Source organism: Scyliorhinus torazame, chromosome 16, assembly GCF_047496885.1.
Source record: "Scyliorhinus torazame isolate Kashiwa2021f chromosome 16, sScyTor2.1, whole genome shotgun sequence".
Lineage (NCBI taxonomy): Eukaryota > Metazoa > Chordata > Chondrichthyes > Carcharhiniformes > Scyliorhinidae > Scyliorhinus > Scyliorhinus torazame.
In genome coordinates, this window is record NC_092722.1 from 101730395 (window position 1) to 101752530 (window position 22136).

The 22136-nt window shown below is 44.6% G+C and overlaps 1 protein-coding gene across 3 annotated transcripts in view; it reads left to right on the forward strand.

The window, feature by feature from the left end:
• Positions 1–22136, forward strand: part of herc4 (HECT and RLD domain containing E3 ubiquitin protein ligase 4) — a 169445-nt gene that overhangs the window by 29095 nt on the left and 118214 nt on the right. For all 3 annotated transcript variants that reach the window (XM_072478795.1, XM_072478796.1, XM_072478797.1), the window contains 5 exons: positions 6820–6911; positions 12417–12547; positions 13727–13887; positions 14464–14540; positions 16601–16725. In XM_072478795.1, coding sequence (XP_072334896.1) covers positions 6820–6911; positions 12417–12547; positions 13727–13887; positions 14464–14540; positions 16601–16725 — 586 coding nt within the window. The remainder of the gene's footprint in view (positions 1–6819; positions 6912–12416; positions 12548–13726; positions 13888–14463; positions 14541–16600; positions 16726–22136) is intronic.

Below are 22136 nucleotides of genomic sequence, written 5' to 3' on the forward strand. Positions count from 1 at the left end.
AATAGAGCCATGAAAATCCAGAAGGATATTTTTATGGAATATTTTTTGCAATTTGTTGAAATATGATTAGTAAAACTAGAATGCTGATGAGCTGTCTGTCACATTTTTGTGTTCCCTTCTACTCTTATTTTAGATTTTTTGGTTTTGCATTTTGATTGTTCTCATGGGCAAGTGCAAATTCACGATGGCGTTGTGGGTATCTTCACGAGGCCTAATATCAAGATGTGTTTTTATTGCATGTCTAGCATAACAAATAGAATCAGATTGTTTTCTTCTGCTGGAATTTATCTAAAGGAGCCTCAATGTCACAGCACAATAATTTTATGTTTTAAAGGTCAATTAGTATTATTACTCAAAAGGTCAGTGAGGGCACTTCCGGTTGCGGCTTTGCAGAGCAAAGCCGCACGATTCGGCAGCTCCCGCGAACACGGACTTTCGGGCTCGATAGAAGAGCCCCAACGGAACTTTTTTTACAGCCAACCCGTGGGGAAGAGAGGAGAGAGGTCTCCTACTAACTTGTATGGACCGGACCCGCAGCGAAACGGCCAAAAAAATGGCATTGGAGCAGCGGGAGAAGAGAGGGAAAACAAGCAAAATGGCGGCGGCCGGGGACAAAGAGGAGATGCAGGAATTCATCAAGCGCTGCTTCGAGGAGCTGCGTAAGGAGATGGTGGCGCCTATGTTGGCAATAATTGAAGGACTTGGGGCAACCCAGAAAGCCCATGAGGTGAAGATCCAGGAAAAAGTGAGTGAGAATGAGGACGAGCTCTTGGGTCTGGCGGTGAGAGTGGAGCGGCACGAGGGGCTACACAAAAAGTGGGCGGGAAGACTCGAAGACCTGAAGAACAGGTAGAGGAGAAATAATCTGAGGATCCTACGTCCCCAGAAGGAGTGGAGGGGGCCGACGCCGCGGCATATGCGGGCACAATGATCGGGGCGATGATGGGCGCAGAGGCCCCCCCCCCGAGGCGCTGGAAAGGGCGCACCGGGTGCCGGCGAGCAAGCCCAAGGCAAATGAGCCGCCAAGGGCGATGGTGGTGAGATTTCACCGGTTTACGGACAGAGAGAGGGTCCTGAAATGGGCCAAGAAGGAGCGGAGCAGCAAGTGGGACAATGCAGAGATCAGAATATACCCGGATTGGAGCACGGAGGTCGCTAAGCGGAGAGCGGGTTTCAACCGGGCCAAAGCGGTGCTGCATCGGAAAGGAGTGAAATTTGGAATGTTGCAGCCAGCGCGACTGTGGGTTACACATAATGGCCAACACCACTACTTCGAAACGCCCGAAGAGGCGTGGACCTTTATACTAACTGAAAAGTTGGACTCTAATCGAGGGTTTGTGAGGGTGGGGGTGTTTGAGGGTTGAAGTATGATGGTTGTTGTATATAGGGGGTCAATCACGCGCAGGGAATGTTATATGGGCTGGGGGAGAGCGACAAGGCCGCGACAGGAGCTGCGCCAGAGGGGGCGGGGCAGGCCTTGGAAAGCGCGGGGTTCTTTTCCCGCGCGCGGGAAGAAAGGCGGGAAGGGGGACGAAGGAACGTATATTGATGGGGAGACTCCCACACGGGGGGGTCAAAGGGATGGCGGGGGAAGCCGGGGTCAGCAGGTGTCAGCTGACTTACGGGAGTGATATGGGGGAGCAAAAAAGCTAGACAGGGATCTAGCGGGGGGGGGGGGGGAGGGTTGCTGCTGCACTGGCCGAAAGGGAATGGGACACATAAGAGGTGGTCGGGACGGAGGTCACCCGGCTGGAAGACTGGAGGGTGAGGGAGACGCGGACACGGGATTGGCCCAGAAAAGGAGATGGCTAGTCAGCGGGGGGGGGGGGAGGGGAGCCCCTCCAATCCGGCTGATAACGTGGAATGTGAGGGGCCTGAATGGGCCGGTGAAGAGGGCTCGAGTGTTCGCGCAGTTGAAGGGACTGAAGGCAGACGTGGCTATGCTCCAAGAGACACACCTGAAGGTGGCGGACCAGGTTAGGTTAAGAAGGGGATGGGTAGGACAGGTATTTCACTCGGGACTGGACGTGAAAAATAGAGGGGTGGCAATTCTGGTGGGAAAGCATGTGTCATTTGAGGCCAAGACTATCGTAGTGGACAATGGAGGGGGATATGTGATGGTGAGTGGTAGGTTGCAAGGGACGTGGGTGGTGTTGGTAAATGTATACGCCCCGAACTGGGATGATGCTGGATTCATGAAGCGCATGTTGGGGCGCATTCCGGACCTGGAGGTAGGAGGTCTGATAATGGGAGGGGACTTCAATACAGTGCTGGACCCAGCACTGGACCGCTCCAGATCAAGGATGGGAAAGAGGCCGGCGGCCGCCAAGGTGTTCAGGGGGTTTATAGATCAGATGGGGGGAGTGGACCCATGGAGGTTTGCAAGACCGCAGGCCAGGGAATTTTCTTTCTTTTCCCACATGCACAAGGCCTACTCCTGGATAGATTTCTTTATTCTGGGCAGGGCGCTCATCCCAAGGGTGGAGGGGACGGAGTATTCGGCCATAGCTATTTCAGACCATGCCCCGCACTGGGTGGAAATGGGGCTGGGAGAGGAGAGGGACCAACGCCTGCTGTGGCGGCTGGACGTGGGACTGCTGGCAGATGAGGTGGTGTGTGGGAAGGTGAGGGGGTGTATCGAAAGGTACTTGGAGGCCAACGACAACGGGGAGGTGCGAGTGGGGGTGGTATGGGAGGCGTTGAAGGCGGTGATCAGGGGAGAGCTAATCTCCATCAGGGCTCAAAGGGAGAAGACCGAGGGCATGGAAAGGGAGAGGTTAGTGGGGGAGATTTTGCGAGTGGACAGGAGATACGCAGAGGCCCCGGAGGAAAGATTACTTGGGGTAAGGCGACGGCTCCAGACGGAGTTTGACCTGTTGACCACGGGGAAGGCGGAGGCACAGTGGAGGAAGGCGCAAGGGGCGACCTACGAGTACGGGGGAAAGGCCAGTAGGATGCTGGCACACCAGCTCCGTAAGAGGACGGCAGCGAGGGAAATAGGGGGAATCAAAGATGGAGGGGGAGCCACGGTTCAGAGTGCAACGAAAATAAACAAGGTATTAAAGGCCTTCTATGAAGAGCTGTACAGATCCCAGCCCCCCGGGGGGGGGGGAAGAGGGGATGAGACGATTCCTAGACCAACTGCGGTTCCCGAGGGTGGAGGAGCAAGAGGCGGCTGGTTTGGGGGCACCAATCGGGTTGGAGGAGCTGAGTAATGGTTTGGGGAGTAGGCAGGCGGGGAAGGCCCCGGGGCCGGACGGGTTCCCGGTGGAGTTCTATAGAAAGTATGTGGACCTGTTGGCCCCGCTACTAGTGAGGACCTTTAACGAGGCAAGAGAGGAGGGGACCCTGCCCCCGACAATGTCGGAGGCGACAATTTCCTTGATTCTGAAGCGAGACAAGGACCTACTGCAATGTGGATCATACAGGTCGATTTCGCTCCTCAATGTGGACGCTAAGTTATTGGCAAAAGTGCTGGCCACGAGGATTGAGGACTGTGTCCCGGGGGTGATTCATGAGGACCAGGCGGGATGCGTAAAGGGCAGGCAATTAAATACTAATGTGCGGCGGCTCTTAAACGTGATAATGATGACATCGGAGGAGGGAGAGGCGGAGATAGTGGCAGCTATGGACGCGGAAAACGCCTTTGACCGAGTAGAGTGGGAGTACCTCTGGGAGGTGTTGCGTAGGTTTGGGTTCGGGGGAGGGTTTATTAGCTGGGTTAAGCTCCTTTACAGTGCCCCGGTGGCGAATGTGGTGACGAACCGGCGGAGGTCGGAGTACTTTAGGCTGTACCGAGGAACGAGGCAGGGGTGCCCCCTGTCCCCCCTGTTGTTTTCATTGGTGATTGAACGCTTGGCCATATCACTGAGGGAGTCTAATAAATGGAGGGGGGTGGTCCGCGGGGGAGAAGAGCATCGGGTGTCGCTATACGCGGATGACCTGCTGCTGTACGTGGCGGACCCAATGGAGGGGATGGTGGAGGTCATGCAGACTCTGAGGGAGTTTGGGGAGTTCTCGGGCTATAAGCTCAATGTAGGGAAGAGTGAGCTTTTTGTATTACAGGCAGGGGACCAAGAAAGAGGGATAGGGGACTTACCGCTGAGGAGGGCGGTGGGGAGTTTTCGGTATCTGGGGATCCAGATAGCCAGGAGTTGGGGGGCCCTACACACATTGAATCTGACGAGGTTGGTGGACCAAATGGAGGTGGACGTCAAAAGATGGGACATGTTGCCGCTTTCGTTGGCGGGTAGAGTGCAGTCGGTCAAAATGGTGGTCCTTCCTAGGTTTTTGTTTGTGTTTCAGTGCCTTCCCATCGTGATCACCAAGGGCTTTTTCAAGAGAGTAGGTAGGAGTATTATGGGGTTTGTGTGGGCGAATAAGACCCCGAGGGTAAGGAGAGGGTTCCTGGAACGCAGTAGGGACCGAGGAGGGCTGGCGCTGCCAAACCTAGGGAGCTACTACTGGGCAGCAAATGTGGCGATGATCCGCAAGTGGGTTATGGAGGGAGAGGGGGCGGCATGGAAGAGGATGGAGATGGCGTTCTGTAAAGGAACGAGCTTGGGGGCGTTGGTGACGGCACTGCTGCCGTTCTCGCCATCAAAGTATACCACGAGCCCGGTGGTGGCGGCAACGTTAAGGATCTGGGGCAAGTGGAGACGGCACAGGGGTGCAGTGGGATCCTCGGTGTGGTCTCCGATCAGGGGTAACCACCGGTTTGTCCCGGGGAAGATGGACGGGGGGTTCTAGGGCTGGCATTGGGCCGGGATTAGAAGAATGGGGGACCTGTTCATTGACGGGACATTTGCGAGCCTAGGGGCACTGGAGGAGAAGTTTGAGTTACCCCCCGGGAAATGCATTTAGATATATGCAGGTGAGGGCTTTTGTGAGGTGACAGGTCAGGGAATTCCCGTTGCTCCCGGCACAAGAAATTCAAGACAGGGTGATCTCGAGTGTATGGGGGGAGGGCAAGGTTTCTACAATACACCAAGAGATGAAAGAAGAGGGGGAAGCCCTAGCAGAAGAGTTGAAGGGTAAATGGGAGGAGGAGCTGGGGGAGGAGATCGAGGAAGGTTTGTTGGCTGATGCCCTGGGTAGGGTTAATTCCTCCTCCTCGTGCTAGGCTCAGCCTGGTACAATTTAAGGTGGTTCACAGAGCGCACTTGACGGGGGCGAGGTTGAGTAGGTTCTTTGGGGTAGAGGACAGATGTGGAAGGTGTTCAGAGAGTCAGGCGAACCATGTCCACATGTTTTGGTCATGCCCGGCACTGGAGGGGTTCTGGAGAGGAGTGGCGGGAGCAATATCTCAGGTGGTGAAAGTCCGGGTCAAGCCAAGCTGGGGGCTAGCAATATTCGGAGTAGTGGATGAGCCGGGAGTGCAGGAGGCGAAAGAGGCCGGAATTCTGGCCTTTGCGTCCCTAGTAGCCCGGCGAAGGATCTTGCTATTGTGGAAGGAGACGAAGTGCCTAGCCTGGAGGCCTGGATAAACGACATGGCCGGGCTCTTAAAGCTGGAGAGGATTAAGTTTGCCTTGAGAGGGTCTGCGCAGGGGTTCTACAGGCGATGGCAACCGTTCCTAGAGTACCTCGCGAGCGTTAGAGAAAGGTCGGTCAGCAGCAGCAGCAACCCTGGGGGGGCGGAGGGGGGAGAGAAACAAGAGATTGAGGGGATGGATGAGCGGGAGATAACATGGAGGGTGGGGGAAACTGGCACGTGCGGGCGAGAGCCAGTGTATAAAGCTATGTAAATATACCATTTTGCCATGTATATATCTTGCTCAGTGCGATTTTGTGTTATTTTGCTCTTGCGGGGGGGGGTGGAGTTATTGTTTGTAAGGGGAAAAAATTGTGTTGGTAAAAAACTTTAATAAATATGTTTTTTTTAAAAAAGGTCAATGAGAAAAAATGTATCTTTTTTGACAAAGTAAATGCTAGACTAACTCCAGTTTTCAAAGTCTCTACTGAGCTGTATTTATACTCTTAATTTTTCTGTGTTTTACCAGCTACTTAAGTTAGCTGACTTGTGCTAGTCTCTGAAAGTTTTGGGCTCATTCTGGTTTAAACAATCCAGGGTGATAATCACTGGGGATGTGCTGTGACAAACTGACTATCAAGTGTGGTGAACTGACAATCGGGCAAATGACCAAAAAATCACAGTAGCACAGTGGGTAGCACAGTTGCTTCACAGCTCCAGGGTCCCAGGTTCGATTGCCGCTTGGGTCACTGTGCGGAGTCTGCACGTTCTCCCTGTGTCTGCGTGGGTTTCCTCCGGGTGCTCCGGTTTCCTCCCACAGTCCAAAGATGTGCAGGTTAGGTGGATTGATCATGAAAAATTTTCTCTTGGTGCCCAAAAAGGTTAGGTGAGGTTACGGGGGATAGGGTGGAGGTGTGGGCTTAAGTCGGGTGCTCTTTCCAAGGGCCAGTGCAGACTCAATGGGCCAAATGGCCTCCTTCTGCATTGTAAATTCTATGATTCTGTGAAATCACAGAACAATTTTGTGCTTGAATTATATGACTTGGACCTTTAGGCTATTAGCCAATAGCCTAAAGACATCCAAGTATTATACCTTGCGGCATTTGTATTGAGTTCGGCAGGACTATGATTTAATTGCAACTGTATTTAAGATAAAAATGAAGGCGCTCAAAAAATAAAGAACAGCTACATTTTGCTTAAATGTCTGTAACTGATGTTCTGGCATGTGTAAGATTTTACAGTTTTTATGCTTTATCACATTTCTAATTCTTTGAAATTATAATGGCCTACAACTGCATTTTTCTATTCTGTTCAAAGCTTCTTATTTAACATAAATTTTGATCCCAGACAGATATGTTCCTGCCCTGTTGAAATCTCTACGAACACAGAAGATTGTCTATGTGTGCTGTGGTGAAGATCATACTGCTGCCCTTACAAAGGTAGTGATCAGGTTTATTTTTTACTCTCTGGTGCAATTGGAAGGGATTGCATATGTTTCAACAGATTTGTACTTTTTAAATGTAAGTTGCCTGCTTCAAAGCCCAGCTTCCAAACCTGTTATTGGATTTCCATAGGGGCATCAAAATGTTTGACTAGATTTGCAATTTTTCAATGGTCTGGGCAACACTTACTGGAAAACCAATGAATTTAGTTTTTCACAGCTCCAGGGTCCCAGGTTCGATCAATCCACCTAACCTGCACATCTTTGGACTGTGGGAGGAAACCGGAGCACCCGGAGCAATGGAATTTGTAGATCAAAATGTAGCTCATACTAATTAAGACTTTAATTTTATGTCGCCAGTCAGAGTTGAAGCATTGTTTCCAATATGTTTGTCTGCTTTGATAGTCACTTTTATTGATTGTATTAAAAAAAAAATTCCATCTAGATTTCTAACTGGGTTATTTAAAAGACTTCCCTACCGTTTTTCAGTATGGCAGAATTAGTTCATTCAATTAGTGCCAAAGCTACCACATACATATTTGTAAAGTATGCTATTGGCAGAGCTAAGCAGTCCTATAATCAGTGGATCAGATCAGCTCTCTGCAGTCATACCACAGGACAATTAAACTACTGGGAGAGGAGACATCACAAATATCCCAAACTCAACAATGGTAGAGTCCAGCATGTGGATGCCAAAGATGAGGCTGACGTTGCCGCCACTAACTTCAACTAAAGGTACCCAGTGAATAATCCATCCCTGCCTCCTGAGGTTTCCATCATCACAAATGTCAGTCCTCAACCAGTTCTCATTGCAATATCAAAAGCCCCACCTGCATTACAGCTGTAGTGCTGAAGACTTGTGTTCCAGATTAGCCCTAGCCAAGCTGTCCCAGCACAGCTACAACATTGGCATCTATCCAACAAAGTGAAAGATTGCCAGATGTGAGCTGTTCATGAAAAGTAGGAGAAATTGAATTCAGCCAATTCCATCAGTCTATGCTTAAAAAGTGACGAAAGGTGTAACTGACAGCTATCAAGCTGCTCGCACTCCAGTATTTAGTTATGTGAAGGCCAGTTTGGGCACTGTTAGGATGAGTTGGTTCTAGACCTCATTACAGACAGTGCAAACGTGGATAAGGCAGCTGAGTTCCTCAGGTGTGAAGGACTACCCTTAACTTCAAGACCGCATTAGACCAAGTGTAGCACTAAAGAGCCAATCTACATTACAACAGTGACTACATTTCAAAAGTGCTTAACTGGCTGTAAAGTACTGTGGGGTGTCCTGAGGTTTCCGTCATGTCATCCCAGTGTATTGCTGAACAAATTCCTCGGGCAATGTCCTGGATCAACTACCTTCAGGCGATGCATCAGAAGGTCAGGAGTGGAGATGTTCCCTGATGATTGCAGAGCATTCCGTTCCATTTGTAATTATTCCTCAGACCATGAAGTAGTCTTTGCCTATGAGCAGCAAGATCTGGAAAATAGTCAGTCCTGGGCTGATTTATCATAGAATCCCTCTGGTGCAGAAAGGGGGGCCATTCTGCCCATCGAGTTTGCACTGACCCTTGGAAAGAGCACTCGACCTAGGCCTATGCCCCCACCCTATCCCGGTAAGCCTACCTGACGTTTGGACACTAAGGGACAATTTACCATGGCCAATCCACCTGACCTGCACACCTTTGGATTGTGGGTGGAAACAGGAACACCCAGAGGAAACCCACATAGACACGTGGAGAAAATGCAAACTCCACAGTCACCTGAGGCCAGATTTGAATCTGGGTTCCTGGCGCTATGATGGAGCAGTGCTAAACACTGTACCTTCCTACAATTGCTAGGCAGTGATCCACCTCTAACAAGTGACAATATAACCATCTCCTTTAGAGATTTGACGACATTACTTTCATTTAATCCCCCGCCATCAACATCCTGGGGATTGCCATTGACCAAAAATGTAATTGGATGGGCCGTATAAATATTATGACTGCAAGAACAGATAAAGGTTGTGAATTCTGCATGAATAATTCACTTCCTGATTCCTCCAAAACCTGTCTACCACCTAGAAGACTCGAGTGAGGAATGTGATGGAATACTGTCCACTTGTCTGAATAAGTGCAGCTTGAACAGCACAGAAGAGGTTGCACACCACCCAGGACAAAGTAGTCCACTTGATAGTCGCCCATCCACCCTCTTAAACATTCACTACCTCTTCAGTGTGTAATATCTACAAGATGCACTGCAGCACCACCCAAACCTTGTGACTTATACCTGGAACCCCCTCCCTAGCAGCACTGTGGGTGTCCTGACACTACATGGAATGAAGTGATTCAAACCGGCACCTCACCACTACCTTGTCAAGGGCCATTAGGGTTGGGTGATAAATGCTGGTGGCCAGTGAACACCACATTCCATGAGTAAATAAAACATATTTTAATCAAATTAATAGGTTGAGTAACATTCAAATTCAATGTCTAACTGTTGGGCGATAGAGAGATTTTAAAATGTGCAAATGGGATAAAAGTACAAAGGCATTAGCTTGATACGGCCACTGCTGCCTCACGGCGGAGAGGACCCAGGTTCGATCACGGCCCTGGGTCTCTGTCCGAGTGGAGTTTAAACACTCTCCCCGTGTCTGCATGGGTCTCACCCCCACAACCCAAAGATGTGCAGGGTAGGTGGATTGGCCATGCTAAATTGCCCCTTAATTGGAAAAAAAAAAGAATTGGGATTTCTAAATTTTTAAAAAAGAAAAAAAAGTTTGATAGGGCACTAAAAAGTCAACAGTGTTGGTGTGAGACTGGTCTCCAATATATACTTAGTTGGCCTGTTTTTGTCTGGCTACAGAGGGCTGTGAAAAAAATCTTCTCATCTTTGACTTTTTTAAAATTACTCTTGGGCTACTGACCAAGGGCAATTTCAATAGAGTCCAATTTTTAAAAAAAAACTATTTATTAATGGCAAAGGTGACATTAGTTGACACCAAGATAGGTGGTTGCCAAGGGGAGTAGATAATCTGCAACGGAATACAGACAAATTAAGTCAATGGGCAAATATTTGGCAGATTGTGTACAGTGTGGGAAAATCGGCCACTTTGGCAAGAAGAATAGAAAGGCAGCGAGCTTACTTTTTAAATGGAGAGAGATTCGGTGGTACAGACGGATTTGGGACATGAATCACAGAGTTAGTATGCAGATACGGCAAGTGATTCGGAAGCCAATTAGAATGTTAGCAAGAGGAATAGAATATAAAAGGGAGGGTTTCACTGCAACTGTACAGAGCCTTGGTGAGACCACATTTGGGAATACTGTGTACAGTTTTGGTCTCCTTTGAAAAAAAATTACATTCGAAGCAGTTCAGAGAAGGGTCACTCAACCTATTCCTGGGATCGGGGGCTTATCCTGTGAAGAAAGGTTTGAACAGTTTGGGCCGATACCCCTTGGAGTTTAGCAGATTGAGGTGATCACAGATGCACAACATCTTGAAGGGACTGGATAGGGTGGATACCTAAACTTGGGAACATAGTTTAACAACAAGATGTCTCCCCTTTAAGACAGATCAAGAGAATTCTTTCCTTGAGAATCATCTTTGGTAGATGGAGATTTGGTCTTTAAATTTATTCAAGGCAGAGTGAGACAGATTTTTGCTGGACAAGGGAGCCTAGGGTTATGGGGGTGCCATGATCTCATTGAATGGTGGAGCAGTCTCAAAAGGAAAATGGCCTACTCCTGCTCATAAGTCCAATGTTTCTATGTAAGTTTGCTGACAACACTAAGATCGATGCATTATAAGCAGTGCAGGTGAGATATGAATAGATTAAGTGAATTGACAAAACTATTGCAAATGGATTTCAGTATCGCCACGTTTAAGGTTGTCTACTTTAGACTAAAAATAGAATCAGTGCTCATTAATTGGTGAAAAGCTAGACACTTCGGAGGGCCGAAGAAGATAGGTGATCCGTGTACATAGATCATTAAAATGTCATGGACAAGTATAGAAATTAATCAAAAGGGCTGGGCTTTACATCTATAAACTGAGGCGGAGGGTGTAGAAGGATGGGTGAGTAAATTTGTGGATGACACTAAAGTCGGTGGAGTTGTGGACAGTGGAATGATGTTGCAGGTTACAGAGGGACATAGATGAGCTGCAGAGCTGGGCTGAGAAGTGGCAAATGGAGTTTAATGCAGAAAAGTATGAGGTGATTCATTTTGGAAGGAGGAGTAGTAGGAATACAGAGTACTGGGCTAATGGTAAAATTCTTGGTAGTGTGGATGAGCAGAGAGATCTCAGTGTCCATGTACATAGATCCATGAAAGTTGCCACCCAGGTTGATAGGGTTGTTAAGAAGGTGTACGGTGTGTTAGCTTTTATTGGTAAAGTGATTGAGTTTCGGAGCCATGAGGTCATGTTGCAGCTGTACAAAACTCTGGTGCGGCCGCATTTGGTGTATTGCGTGCAGTTCTGGTCGCCGCAATATAGGAAGGATGTGAAAGCATTGGAAAGGGTGCAGAGAAGATTTACCAGGATGTTGCCTGGTATGGAGGGAAGATCTTATGAGGAAAGGCTGAAGGACTTGAGGATGTTTTCGTTAGAAAGAAGAAGGTTAAGAGGTGTCTTAATAGAGGCATACAAGATGATCAGAGGATTAGATAGGGTGGACAGTGAGAGCCTTTTTCCTCGGCTGGTGATGGCTAGCACGAGGGGACATAGCTTTAAATTGAGGGGAGATAGATATAGGACAGATGTCAGAGGTAGGTTCTTTACTCAGAGAGTAGTAAGGACGTGGAATGCCCTGCCTGCAACAGTAGTGGACTCGCCAACATTAGGGGCATTTAAATGGTCATTGGATAAACATATGGATGATAATGGAATAGTGTAGATGGGCTTGATAGATTGGTTTCACAGGTTGGCGCAACATTGAGGGCCGAAGGGCCTGTACTGCGCTGTAATGTTCTATTCTATTCTATAACTAGAATACAAGGTGCCAAAGTCATGCTACAGCTATGCAAACCCCTGCTTAGACCACTTTGGTTCAAGACGACAAAGAGGAAGGCGGGAGTGTAGCACAGATTTAGCAAAATGATATTTGGACATAAAGGACATTAGGAGATGAGGTTACACAAACTAGATTTCTGTTCCCTAGATGGGGTGATTTGATCAAAGTTTTCAAGATATGAGGGGGAATTGCTAGGATGGATAGTTAGAGAGAAACAGTTTCTGGTGGTTGGCTAGTGTAGGATATGGGGACTTAGTTTAAAAATTAGGAGCAGGCCTCTTAGAGGTGGTTAGCAAAAAGTTCTACACAAAATGGTGGATAGAAATCTGGCGCTCTCTTTTGCCGATGGTAATTGATGTTGGGTCAGTTTTGAATCTGAGAGTCACAGTTTTTCACCATCTCTGTCACGTTTGGTGAACAAAAACTGTGACTCTCAGATTCAAAACTGTGACAATAATAAAGATTATTATTATTATTAAGTATACTTGTAATTCAAATATTTATTTTCACCAGGAAGGTGGAGTGTTTACGTTTGGTGCTGGAGGCTATGGCCAGTTGGGGCATAACAGCACAAACCATGAAATAAATCCAAGAAAAGTCTTTGAATTAATGGGATATGTCATCACACAGATTGCTTGTGGGAGGTTTGTATCCTGTTATTGTTAAAAGGCAAATGGTACAGAACGTTAATATGATTTTGCTAACATGTTTGCTAGATTTTTAATTGAGTTTATATGGTGCAGATGCTTGCATTGTGTCAGTCTGCACAGTAATGTTGAACTGTTTTGCCTTCAAGTCCTTTTCTGGGTTAGGTCTTTTTCATGCCTGGTCTCAACCTGTGGCTGAAAACATTCTTCGGCAAGACGGCTGGTCAGCGATTTCCAATGGAAAAATTGATGGAATTTTGCTGCACAGGGCTGCAGTTTGCCCTGCAAACTGTTTAGCACAGGGCTAAATTGCTGGCTTTGAAAGCAGACCAAAGCAAGCCAGCAGCACGGTTCGATTCCCGTAACAGCCTCCCCGAACAGGTGCCGGAATGTGGCGACTAGGGGCTTTTCACAGTAACTTCATTTGAAGCCTACTTGTGACAAGCGATTTTCATTTCATTTTCATTTCATTTCATTTCAATTTTCCAAATGTCTCATCAAAACAAATGTTTTTGTCTTATTTTGTGCCTGCTTTTGCCGCTCATAGTTATGAGGGAATTATAAAATATTACATGCTTGGACCATTGAGCTGGTACTGGCTGTTTAACTGGAGTCACCTGCTGCCATCATGGTGAAAGTTTTCTGAACCTAACTATTTTCAGTTTTGGCTGTTCATTTATGCAATTATTCTGCCTACTTCCACATTTTGTAGCACTTGGCTATTCAATTCTTAATTTGTACTTTGTGCAGATTATGAGGGGATTGGACTTATAGCTGCTTTGAGGGTTCCCTTCACTCCCACTGCCTGGGCAGTAATCTAGTCGAGGGATCGCCTGTCCATGGTTTAACCCACTTGATGCCCATTGTGGGAGGAAAATTGGACGGGTTGTACAGAGGGTGGACAACCTGCTCAACCAGATTACAGCCCAGACAGTGAAGATGAAAAATACCACCCCAATCTCCCATGGAATTTACATTGTTTTAGGAATAATATGATACAGTGTACTTTTGAAATGAACATTTATTTGTGTAGTATTGATAAAATTCAGATCACTGGTTAAAAAATCCTGAAGTGCTAAGTCATAAAAGTTCTTGTAAACCAATGGCTCTGATATGTAGTTTTACATATGGTCAAAATAAAAAAGAATTAACTTCAATGTTGTTCATTTTAAAAAGGCAGCACACGTTAGCTTTTGTTACATCATCTGGAAAAGTGTATTCATTCGGCCTTGGAGGAAATGGTCAACTAGGAACTGGGTCTACAAGTAACAGGAAAAGTCCCTGCACGGTGAAAGGAGCATGGGTTTCTCATAGTGGACAGTATCCACCAATTATCAGTAGGTGTCAGTATATATACACCTATATAAAAGTTTCTTGTAAGTTCTTCCATGTGAATTTCAGTAAATCTTCCAGACTTATTTTTGAATCCTCCACCTCGATTCGTCTCAATTATTATAATTATGCCCAAATTTCTTGTATTTGCCGATGATTCCAACATTATTGACTTTGTTGATGTCCACTTTCCCAATAGCTGCAGTAAACCCAAAGCTAGATGTATTTGTAGAAGCATTTTAAACTTTCAAACTTCTTGTGCAACTTATTTATTAATGTTTCCACTCCTGGAATGTGTTCTTCATGTTCACCCTGCAAATATTTTAAATTCAATTGCGCTCGTCACTGTGGGAATATATAGCTCCCTTCAAACATCTGTTAATATAAAGCAATGTGGGTATTTGTATTACTTCAAGGTTTGAGTAGAAAATCGTAATTCATTTCCAGTTATAATAAAACCTGCTCTGTGATTTGCTTTGCTCCTGAATATAGTACTTTAGTTTAGAGGGTGTAAGTATGTGCAGTTTAAACTGGATTTCATAACAAATGATACATTCTGATAACTGTTTTCCTTCTTCTAGATGCCAAGAACAATTATTGTATTAAAAGAATTTTCTCTGGTGGTGATCAAAGTTTTGCACATTATTACAACCTGCAGGTAAAGCCAACATTTTGTATTGGAAGCTCTTTGTAATGAGATTCTGCGATCAGAGTAGTCTACCTATCTTTCTTTTCTGAAGGGAGGCTGAATAAGCCTTTTTTCTTTTTGCATAATGGGAGTGGGCAATGGCAACTGTGAGAAATACACCACGTTTTAAGCAGTAGCTATCCTTGCACTCCTGAAATCTACAGAAAATAATGGGCTGGGAATTGACATCTGTGCAAAGAGTGCAACAAAATGGAGTGCAACTATGGGTGAGTAATGGGTAGTGGAAAGTATTAAATTTATACTTTATGAAATCAAAATATTTAATCAAATAAGAAAGTCCCAGAGGAGCATAGGCTGCTCTCCCCTTTTTAACAGAGAGAGGTGACTGATAGAGATTTAACCTGAGGATCACCACTCCTCAGGTGAGGGGCAAGGTTGAGAAGGTGGGGCCTTCATGAATAACCTCAGCCAGTAAGGGAATTGAACCCACACTGTTGGGTTCAATTCACCGTCCAACCAACTGAGCTAACCGACCTCCTTAATAAGATAGGAATATCCCCCTCCACAACCCAAAGATATGCAAGGTAGGTGGATTGGTCATGCTAAAATTATCCTTTAATTGGAAAAAAAGATAAGAATGTATTCAGGACTGAGCTTAGGAGAAACTTCTTCACCCAAAGGGTTGTGAATCGGTGGAATTCCCTGCCCAGTGAAACAGTTGAGGCTCCTTCATTAAATGTTTTCAAGATAAAGATAGATAGTTTTTTGAAGAATAAAGGGATTAAGGGTTATGATGTTCGGGCCGGAAAGTGGAGCTGAGTCCACAAAAGATCAGCCATGATCTCATTGAATGGTGGAGCAGGCTTGAAGGACCAGATGGCCTACTCCTGCTCTGAGTTCTTATGTTCTAATATCTAACTTAAATGAGGACTGAATGTGGTTTTTATACACAACTGCTGTTTCAATTTTTCTCCCTCCCCCTTTACCCTATTTCATCTGAAGACTGTTCTTTACTTCTCATGTGCAGTGCTACAGCCAATTAAATAATATATCAGTGGTTGCTGACGCCAATCTCTCCGTAATGGTCAATTTCCAGGAAGAATATATTAAAATAGGCCACAAAAAGCTCAGAAAAGTGGCAGATAAGAGGCATTTATATCAAACAAAATCTAAACGCCAAGAAAAAGAGAACAGAATAATGGTATAGATGTGCTTTTGAGCCTGGCAAGCACTGACCCACAGTTCCAGGAGATGTCCGAGCACCTGCAAAAATGGTGCTTTGACTATTCACTTTCTGAACCCTAGTTTGTACCCAGGTTACATTGCGTATTGCCAACTGATTTGCTGTAAGCTTTCTATGGGCAAAAATAAAAACTACCATATCATTCCACAGACCTGTTTAGTTGATTGAATTATTTATTTTGCTTTACGGTGTATTCCTTCAATAGCAATACTTGCATATTTACATCAGTGACTTTGGGTTTACCTAATGTTTCTCCGTGGTTCCAATAAAACTGGAATCACATTCAGAACATCTGCAACTTTGAGTTTATCACTATTGGAAGGAAAACGTGTAATACCAACTTAACAGGAATGAGCGATTTAAGATCCAATAACAAATTGGCGTGAGGGGAGTGCTGCTGGTGAATGGGGGGGGGGGGATTTGATGAAAAAGAAATGGTAAGCACATTTCTTTCCATTGGTAATTAATTCCAAGTTTTCGGAACAAATCTGGATAACATTAGAACGCAAAGTTGATGGGGGAAATATAGAAACTTGCTCTGTATTATTGGACTGTGCAATGCTTTGTAACATTAATCACATTGAAACATTACTGCAAGGTTATATAGGAATTTAAGAAACTAGGAATGCATAAAATCTCTTCGGAGTTAAATTTAGCACTGGTAAGAAGGTATACATCAGTGCTAAAAATACCATTTGTTCAAATAGTAATTCACCAGTTGGAGCTAGAGTTTTATGCACAGCAGCTTTGTCAGTTTTGTTCAGAACTATTTCTGTGGTACCTTGTCCACATTTGTTCTACAGAATATTTTGCTTTTCCTTTCAAGAATTCCATGCCACCAGATGACTTCAGATTACCCAATCCATCAAAACATATACTCACACTAAATGATGCAATTATCCAGAAGTGGATAAGTTATCCTCCTGGAAGGATTCCTTCAGAGACAACCAAGTAAGTAATGGGTTGCTCTGTTGACCTCAGCAGCCATTTCCCAAATTCTTGTCAAGCCAATGCACTTTGAGTTGCATGAGTGGGAAGACTTTGTCCGATGCTCTTTTGAGTTTGTGCACTGTAAGTGTAAACTTGAAGTGTTAATTTTCTTTGCAAGGATGAAAATACCACAATGGCACATCAACATCTTTGACTACATAGCATCTGGATGGAAATTGTCCCATTGGACAGACGCAGCATGGGTTCATAAAGGGCAGGTCGTGCCTAACTAATTTAGTGGAATTTTTTGAGGACATTAACAGTGCAGTAGATAACTGGGAGCCAATGGATGTGGTATATCTGGATTTCCAGAAAGCCTTTGACAAGGTGCCACACAAAAGGTTGCTGCATAAGATAAAGATGCATGGCGCGAAGGGTAAAGTAGTAGCATGGATAGAGGGTTGGTTAATTAATAGATAGCAAAGAGTGGGGATGAATGGGTGTTTCTCTGGTTGGCAAGTGGGGATTAATGGGTGTTTCTCTGGTTGACAATCAGTAGCTAGTGGTGTCCCTCAGGATCAATGTTGGGCCCACAATTGTTCACAATTTACATAGATAATTTGGAGTTGGGGACCAAGTGCAATGTGTCCAAGTTTGCAGACGACACTAAGATGAGTGGTAAAGCAAAAAGTGCAGAGGATAGTGGAAGTTTGCAGAGGGATTTGGATAGTTTAAATGAATGGGCTAGGGTCTGGCAGATGGAATACAATGTTGACAAATGTGAGATTATCCATTTTGGTAGGAATAACAGCAAAAGGGATTATTATTTAAATGATAAAATATTAAAACATGCCGCTGTGGAGAGGGACCTGGGTGTGCTAGTGCAGGAGTTGCAAAATGTTGGTTTACAGGTGCAACAGGTGATTAAGAAGGCAAATGAAGTTTTGTACTTCATTTCTAGAGGGATGGTGTTTAAGACTAGGAAGGTTATGCTGCAACTGTAAACAGTGTTAGTGAGGCCACACCTGGAGTATTGTGTTCAGTTTTGGCCTCCTTACCTGAGAAAGGACGTACTGGCACTGGAGGATGTGCAGAGGAGATTCACTAGGTTAATCCCAGAGTTGAGGGGGTTGGATTACGGGTAGAGGTTGAGCAGACTGGGACTGTACTCGTTGGAATTTAGAAGAATACAGAGGGATCTTATAGAAACATAAAAGTATGCAGGGAATAGATTGGATAGATGCGGGGAGGTTGTTTCCACAGACGGGTGAAAGCAGAACTAGGGGGCATAGCCTCAAAATAAGGGGAAGTAGATTTAGGACTGAGTTTAGGAGGAACTTCACCCAAAGCGCTGTGAATCTATGGAATTTCCTGCCCACTGAAGCAGTTGAGGTGCCTTCATTAAACTTTTTCAAGATAAAGATAGATAGTTTTTTGAAGAATAAAGGGTTATGGTGTTCGGGCGGGAAAGTGGAGCTGAGTCCACAAAAGATCAGCCATGATCTCATTGAATGGCAGAGCAGGCTCGAAGGGCCAGATGGCCTACTCCTGCTCTTAGTTCTTATGTTCCATTTTATGTTTAGTAGTGATATGCAATTTGAATGTATGATTCATTTAACAAATGAAGATAACTTATCAGTCTACACCTGAAGAGGATTGTATTTACGATGATTAGAACTGTTAATTGGCAGCACTAAAGTATCTTGTTGTTGCAACCAAAGTCTTTTCAATGTCTACTTTTTTGAGGTATAGTGTCAGTTCATTTCTTTTTTAGTTTTTAGTCTTGTTTTCCCCAGAATTTACACTGATCTACATGTGGAATCGAGGGCAATTCCAGCTCTACTTGGACAAAAACATGTAATTTATTTGTGAAGGAATAGTATCTTTATTTAATGATAGGTTTATTATGATATTTAGGAAAGGTGCAGGAATTTATGTGCTTATAGAAACCAACAGCACATTCTTTCACATGCTAGTTATTTCAAGAGCTGTTGTGCTTAACCCCACATTCCTGATTTTGTTATAAGCATGCAAATTTCTCATTGTGGATTGTCTGTCCAACTCCTTTTTCAATTTATTTATGGAATTGGCCACATATACTAAAATTGGAACAATACAGAGAAAGTGCTCGCTTCGGCAGCACATATACTAAAATTGGAACAATACAGAGAACGTGCTCGCTTCGGCAGCACATATACTAAAATTGGAACAATACAGAGAACGTGCTCGCTTCGGCAGCACATATACTAAAATTGGAACAATACAGAGAACGTGCTCGCTTCGGCAGCACATATACTAAAATTGGAACAATACAGAGAACGTGCTCGCTTCGGCAGCACATATACTAAAATTGGAACAATACAGAGAACGTGCTCGCTTCGGCAGCACATATACTAAAATTGGAACAATACAGAGAACGTGCTCGCTTCGGCAGCACATATACTAAAATTGGAACAATACAGAGAACGTGCTCGCTTCGGCAGCACATATACTAAAATTGGAACAATACAGAGAACGTGCTCGCTTCGGCAGCACATATACTAAAATTGGAACAATACAGAGAACGTGCTCGCTTCGGCAGCACATATACTAAAATTGGAACAATACAGAGAACGTGCTCGCTTCGGCAGCACATATACTAAAATTGGAACAATACAGAGAACGTGCTCGCTTCGGCAGCACATATACTAAAATTGGAACAATACAGAGAACGTGCTCGCTTCGGCAGCACATATACTAAAATTGGAACAATACAGAGAACGTGCTCGCTTCGGCAGCACATATACTAAAATTGGAACAATACAGAGAACGTGCTCGCTTCGGCAGCACATATACTAAAATTGGAACAATACAGAGAACGTGCTCGCTTCGGCAGCACATATACTAAAATTGGAACAATACAGAGAAAGTGCTCGCTTCGGCAGCACATATACTAAAATTGGAACAATACAGAGAACGTGCTCGCTTCGGCAGCACATATACTAAAATTGGAACAATACAGAGAACGTGCTCGCTTCGGCAGCACATATACTAAAATTGGAACAATACAGAGAACGTGCTCGCTTCGGCAGCACATATACTAAAATTGGAACAATACAGAGAAAGTGCTCGCTTCGGCAGCACATATACTAAAATTGGAACAATACAGAGAACGTGCTCGCTTCGGCAGCACATATACTAAAATTGGAACAATACAGAGAACGTGCTCGCTTCGGCAGCACATATACTAAAATTGGAACAATACAGAGAAAGTGCTCGCTTCGGCAGCACATATACTAAAATTGGAACAGTACAGCGAACGTGCTCGCTTCGGCAGCACATATACTAAAATTGGAACAATACAGAGAACGTGCTCGCTTCGGCAGCACATATACTAAAATTGGAACAATACAGAGAACGTGCTCGCTTCGGCAGCACATATACTAAAATTGGATCAATACAGAGAACGTGCTCGCTTCGGCAGCACATATACTAAAATTGGAACAATACAGAGAACGTGCTCGCTTCGGCAGCACATATACTAAAATTGGAACAATACAGAGAACATGCTCGCTTCGGCAGCACATATACTAAAATTGGAACAATGCAGAGAAAGTGTTCGCTTCGGCAGCACATATACTAAAATTGGAACAATACAGAGAACGTGCTCGCTTCGGCAGCACATATACTAAAATTGGAACAATACAGAGAAAGTGCTCGCTTCGGCAGCACATATACTAAAATTGGAACAATACAGCGAACGTGCTCGCTTCGGCAGCACATATACTAAAATTGGTACAATACAGAGAAAGTGCTCGCTTCGGCAGCACATATACTAAAATTGGAACAATACAGAGAACGTGCTCGCTTCGGCAGCACATATACTAAAATTGGAACAATACAGAGAAAGTGCTCGCTTCGGCAGCACATATACTAAAATTGGAACAATACAGAGAAAGTGCTCGCTTCGGCAGCACATATACTAAAATTGGAACAATACAGAGAACGTGCTCGCTTCGGCAGCACATATACTAAAATTGGAACAATATTTATGGAATTGGCTTACATCACATTTTTAAGTTGAGCATTCCCAGGTTTGAACAAGTCAGTTTAAAAACCGATTTTTGCCAATGATTTTGAATCTATGACCTCTTATTTATTGACCCGCTGCCAGAGGGAATAATCTTTCTTTACTTAGACTACCATTATCTCCAATCTTAAGTCTTTATTAGGCCACCTTGGGCTCTTTGTCTTACCCCAACTGAAGTCCCTCATCCTTGGTAATATTCTGGTAAATCTTTGCTGTGCCTTTTCTTCAGCTCTTTACGTCTTTCCTCAAGTGTGATGTTGAGAATTGTCCACAATACTCCCATCAGAGGCCAAATCAGTGACTTATAAAGTCCTGGCATGATACTTTGGCCTTATCCCGGATGTAATGTAAGGCCTGGAGAACAAGGTGGTTCATCACAGTAATCTTCAAAAATTTATATCTGTGAATAACCAGTTCTGCCTCTTTCTACATTCTCTTTAGACTCATACTATTAGTTTATACTTGCCTGTTATCATTTTTTTCTCTCCAAAACACTTTGGGAGTTTCCTCAATTTCAACTTATGTTCCTGCCCATTTCCTAGTCTGCATGTCCTCCTAAAGTCTATTATCCACCTTGCTGTTCTAAATTTAAAATTTGCATCATCTGCAAATTGTTACATTCCCAAGTCTTATCAGCCTTTCTCTGTGTGCAGTATCGCACATTTGTCTCTTTGCCTTCTAGCTGCCCTTGTTTCACCTTGTTAACATATATCTAAATCATTTTCTAACTCCTCAGGTGCCTACTAATCTGATATTATCTGTAGATATTAATTTATGTTCAACTTCTGAATCCAAGTTGTTAGTGCATCAATTTCCATGATTTATTCTGAATTATCATTGTTTAAGATTAAATAATTGCATTTCATGTGACACATTGACAGCTATTTATTGGAAGTCTAGGTTTACCATATCATGGGGCTTTCATTTCTTCAGAAAATGTCAGGGTGGGCGACACGGTGGCGCAGTGGTTCGACTGCTGCCTCACGGCGCCGCCGACCTGGATTCGAACCTGGCCCCAGGTCTCTGTTCATGTGGAGTTTGCACATTCTCCCCATGTCTGTGCGGGTCTCACCCCCACAACCTGTGCAGGATAGGTGGATTGGCCGCATTAAATTGCCCCTTAATTGGAAAAATTAAAAATAAATAAGTAAATAAAAAGATAATGTCAGGGTTAGTCAAATTGATATTTGACCTTTTAATCAGTACTTGTTGATCTTTGCAATGTTGTTGTAAAGATAATCAAGCTTTCTCTTACACAGTATTGATTATTGCAGTGGGTCTGTGTGCTTTGGTCTATTTTGATATTTTTCCTTGAAACTGGGCATCAACTTTGTTCTAGATATTGTGTTCTTACCAATGCTTA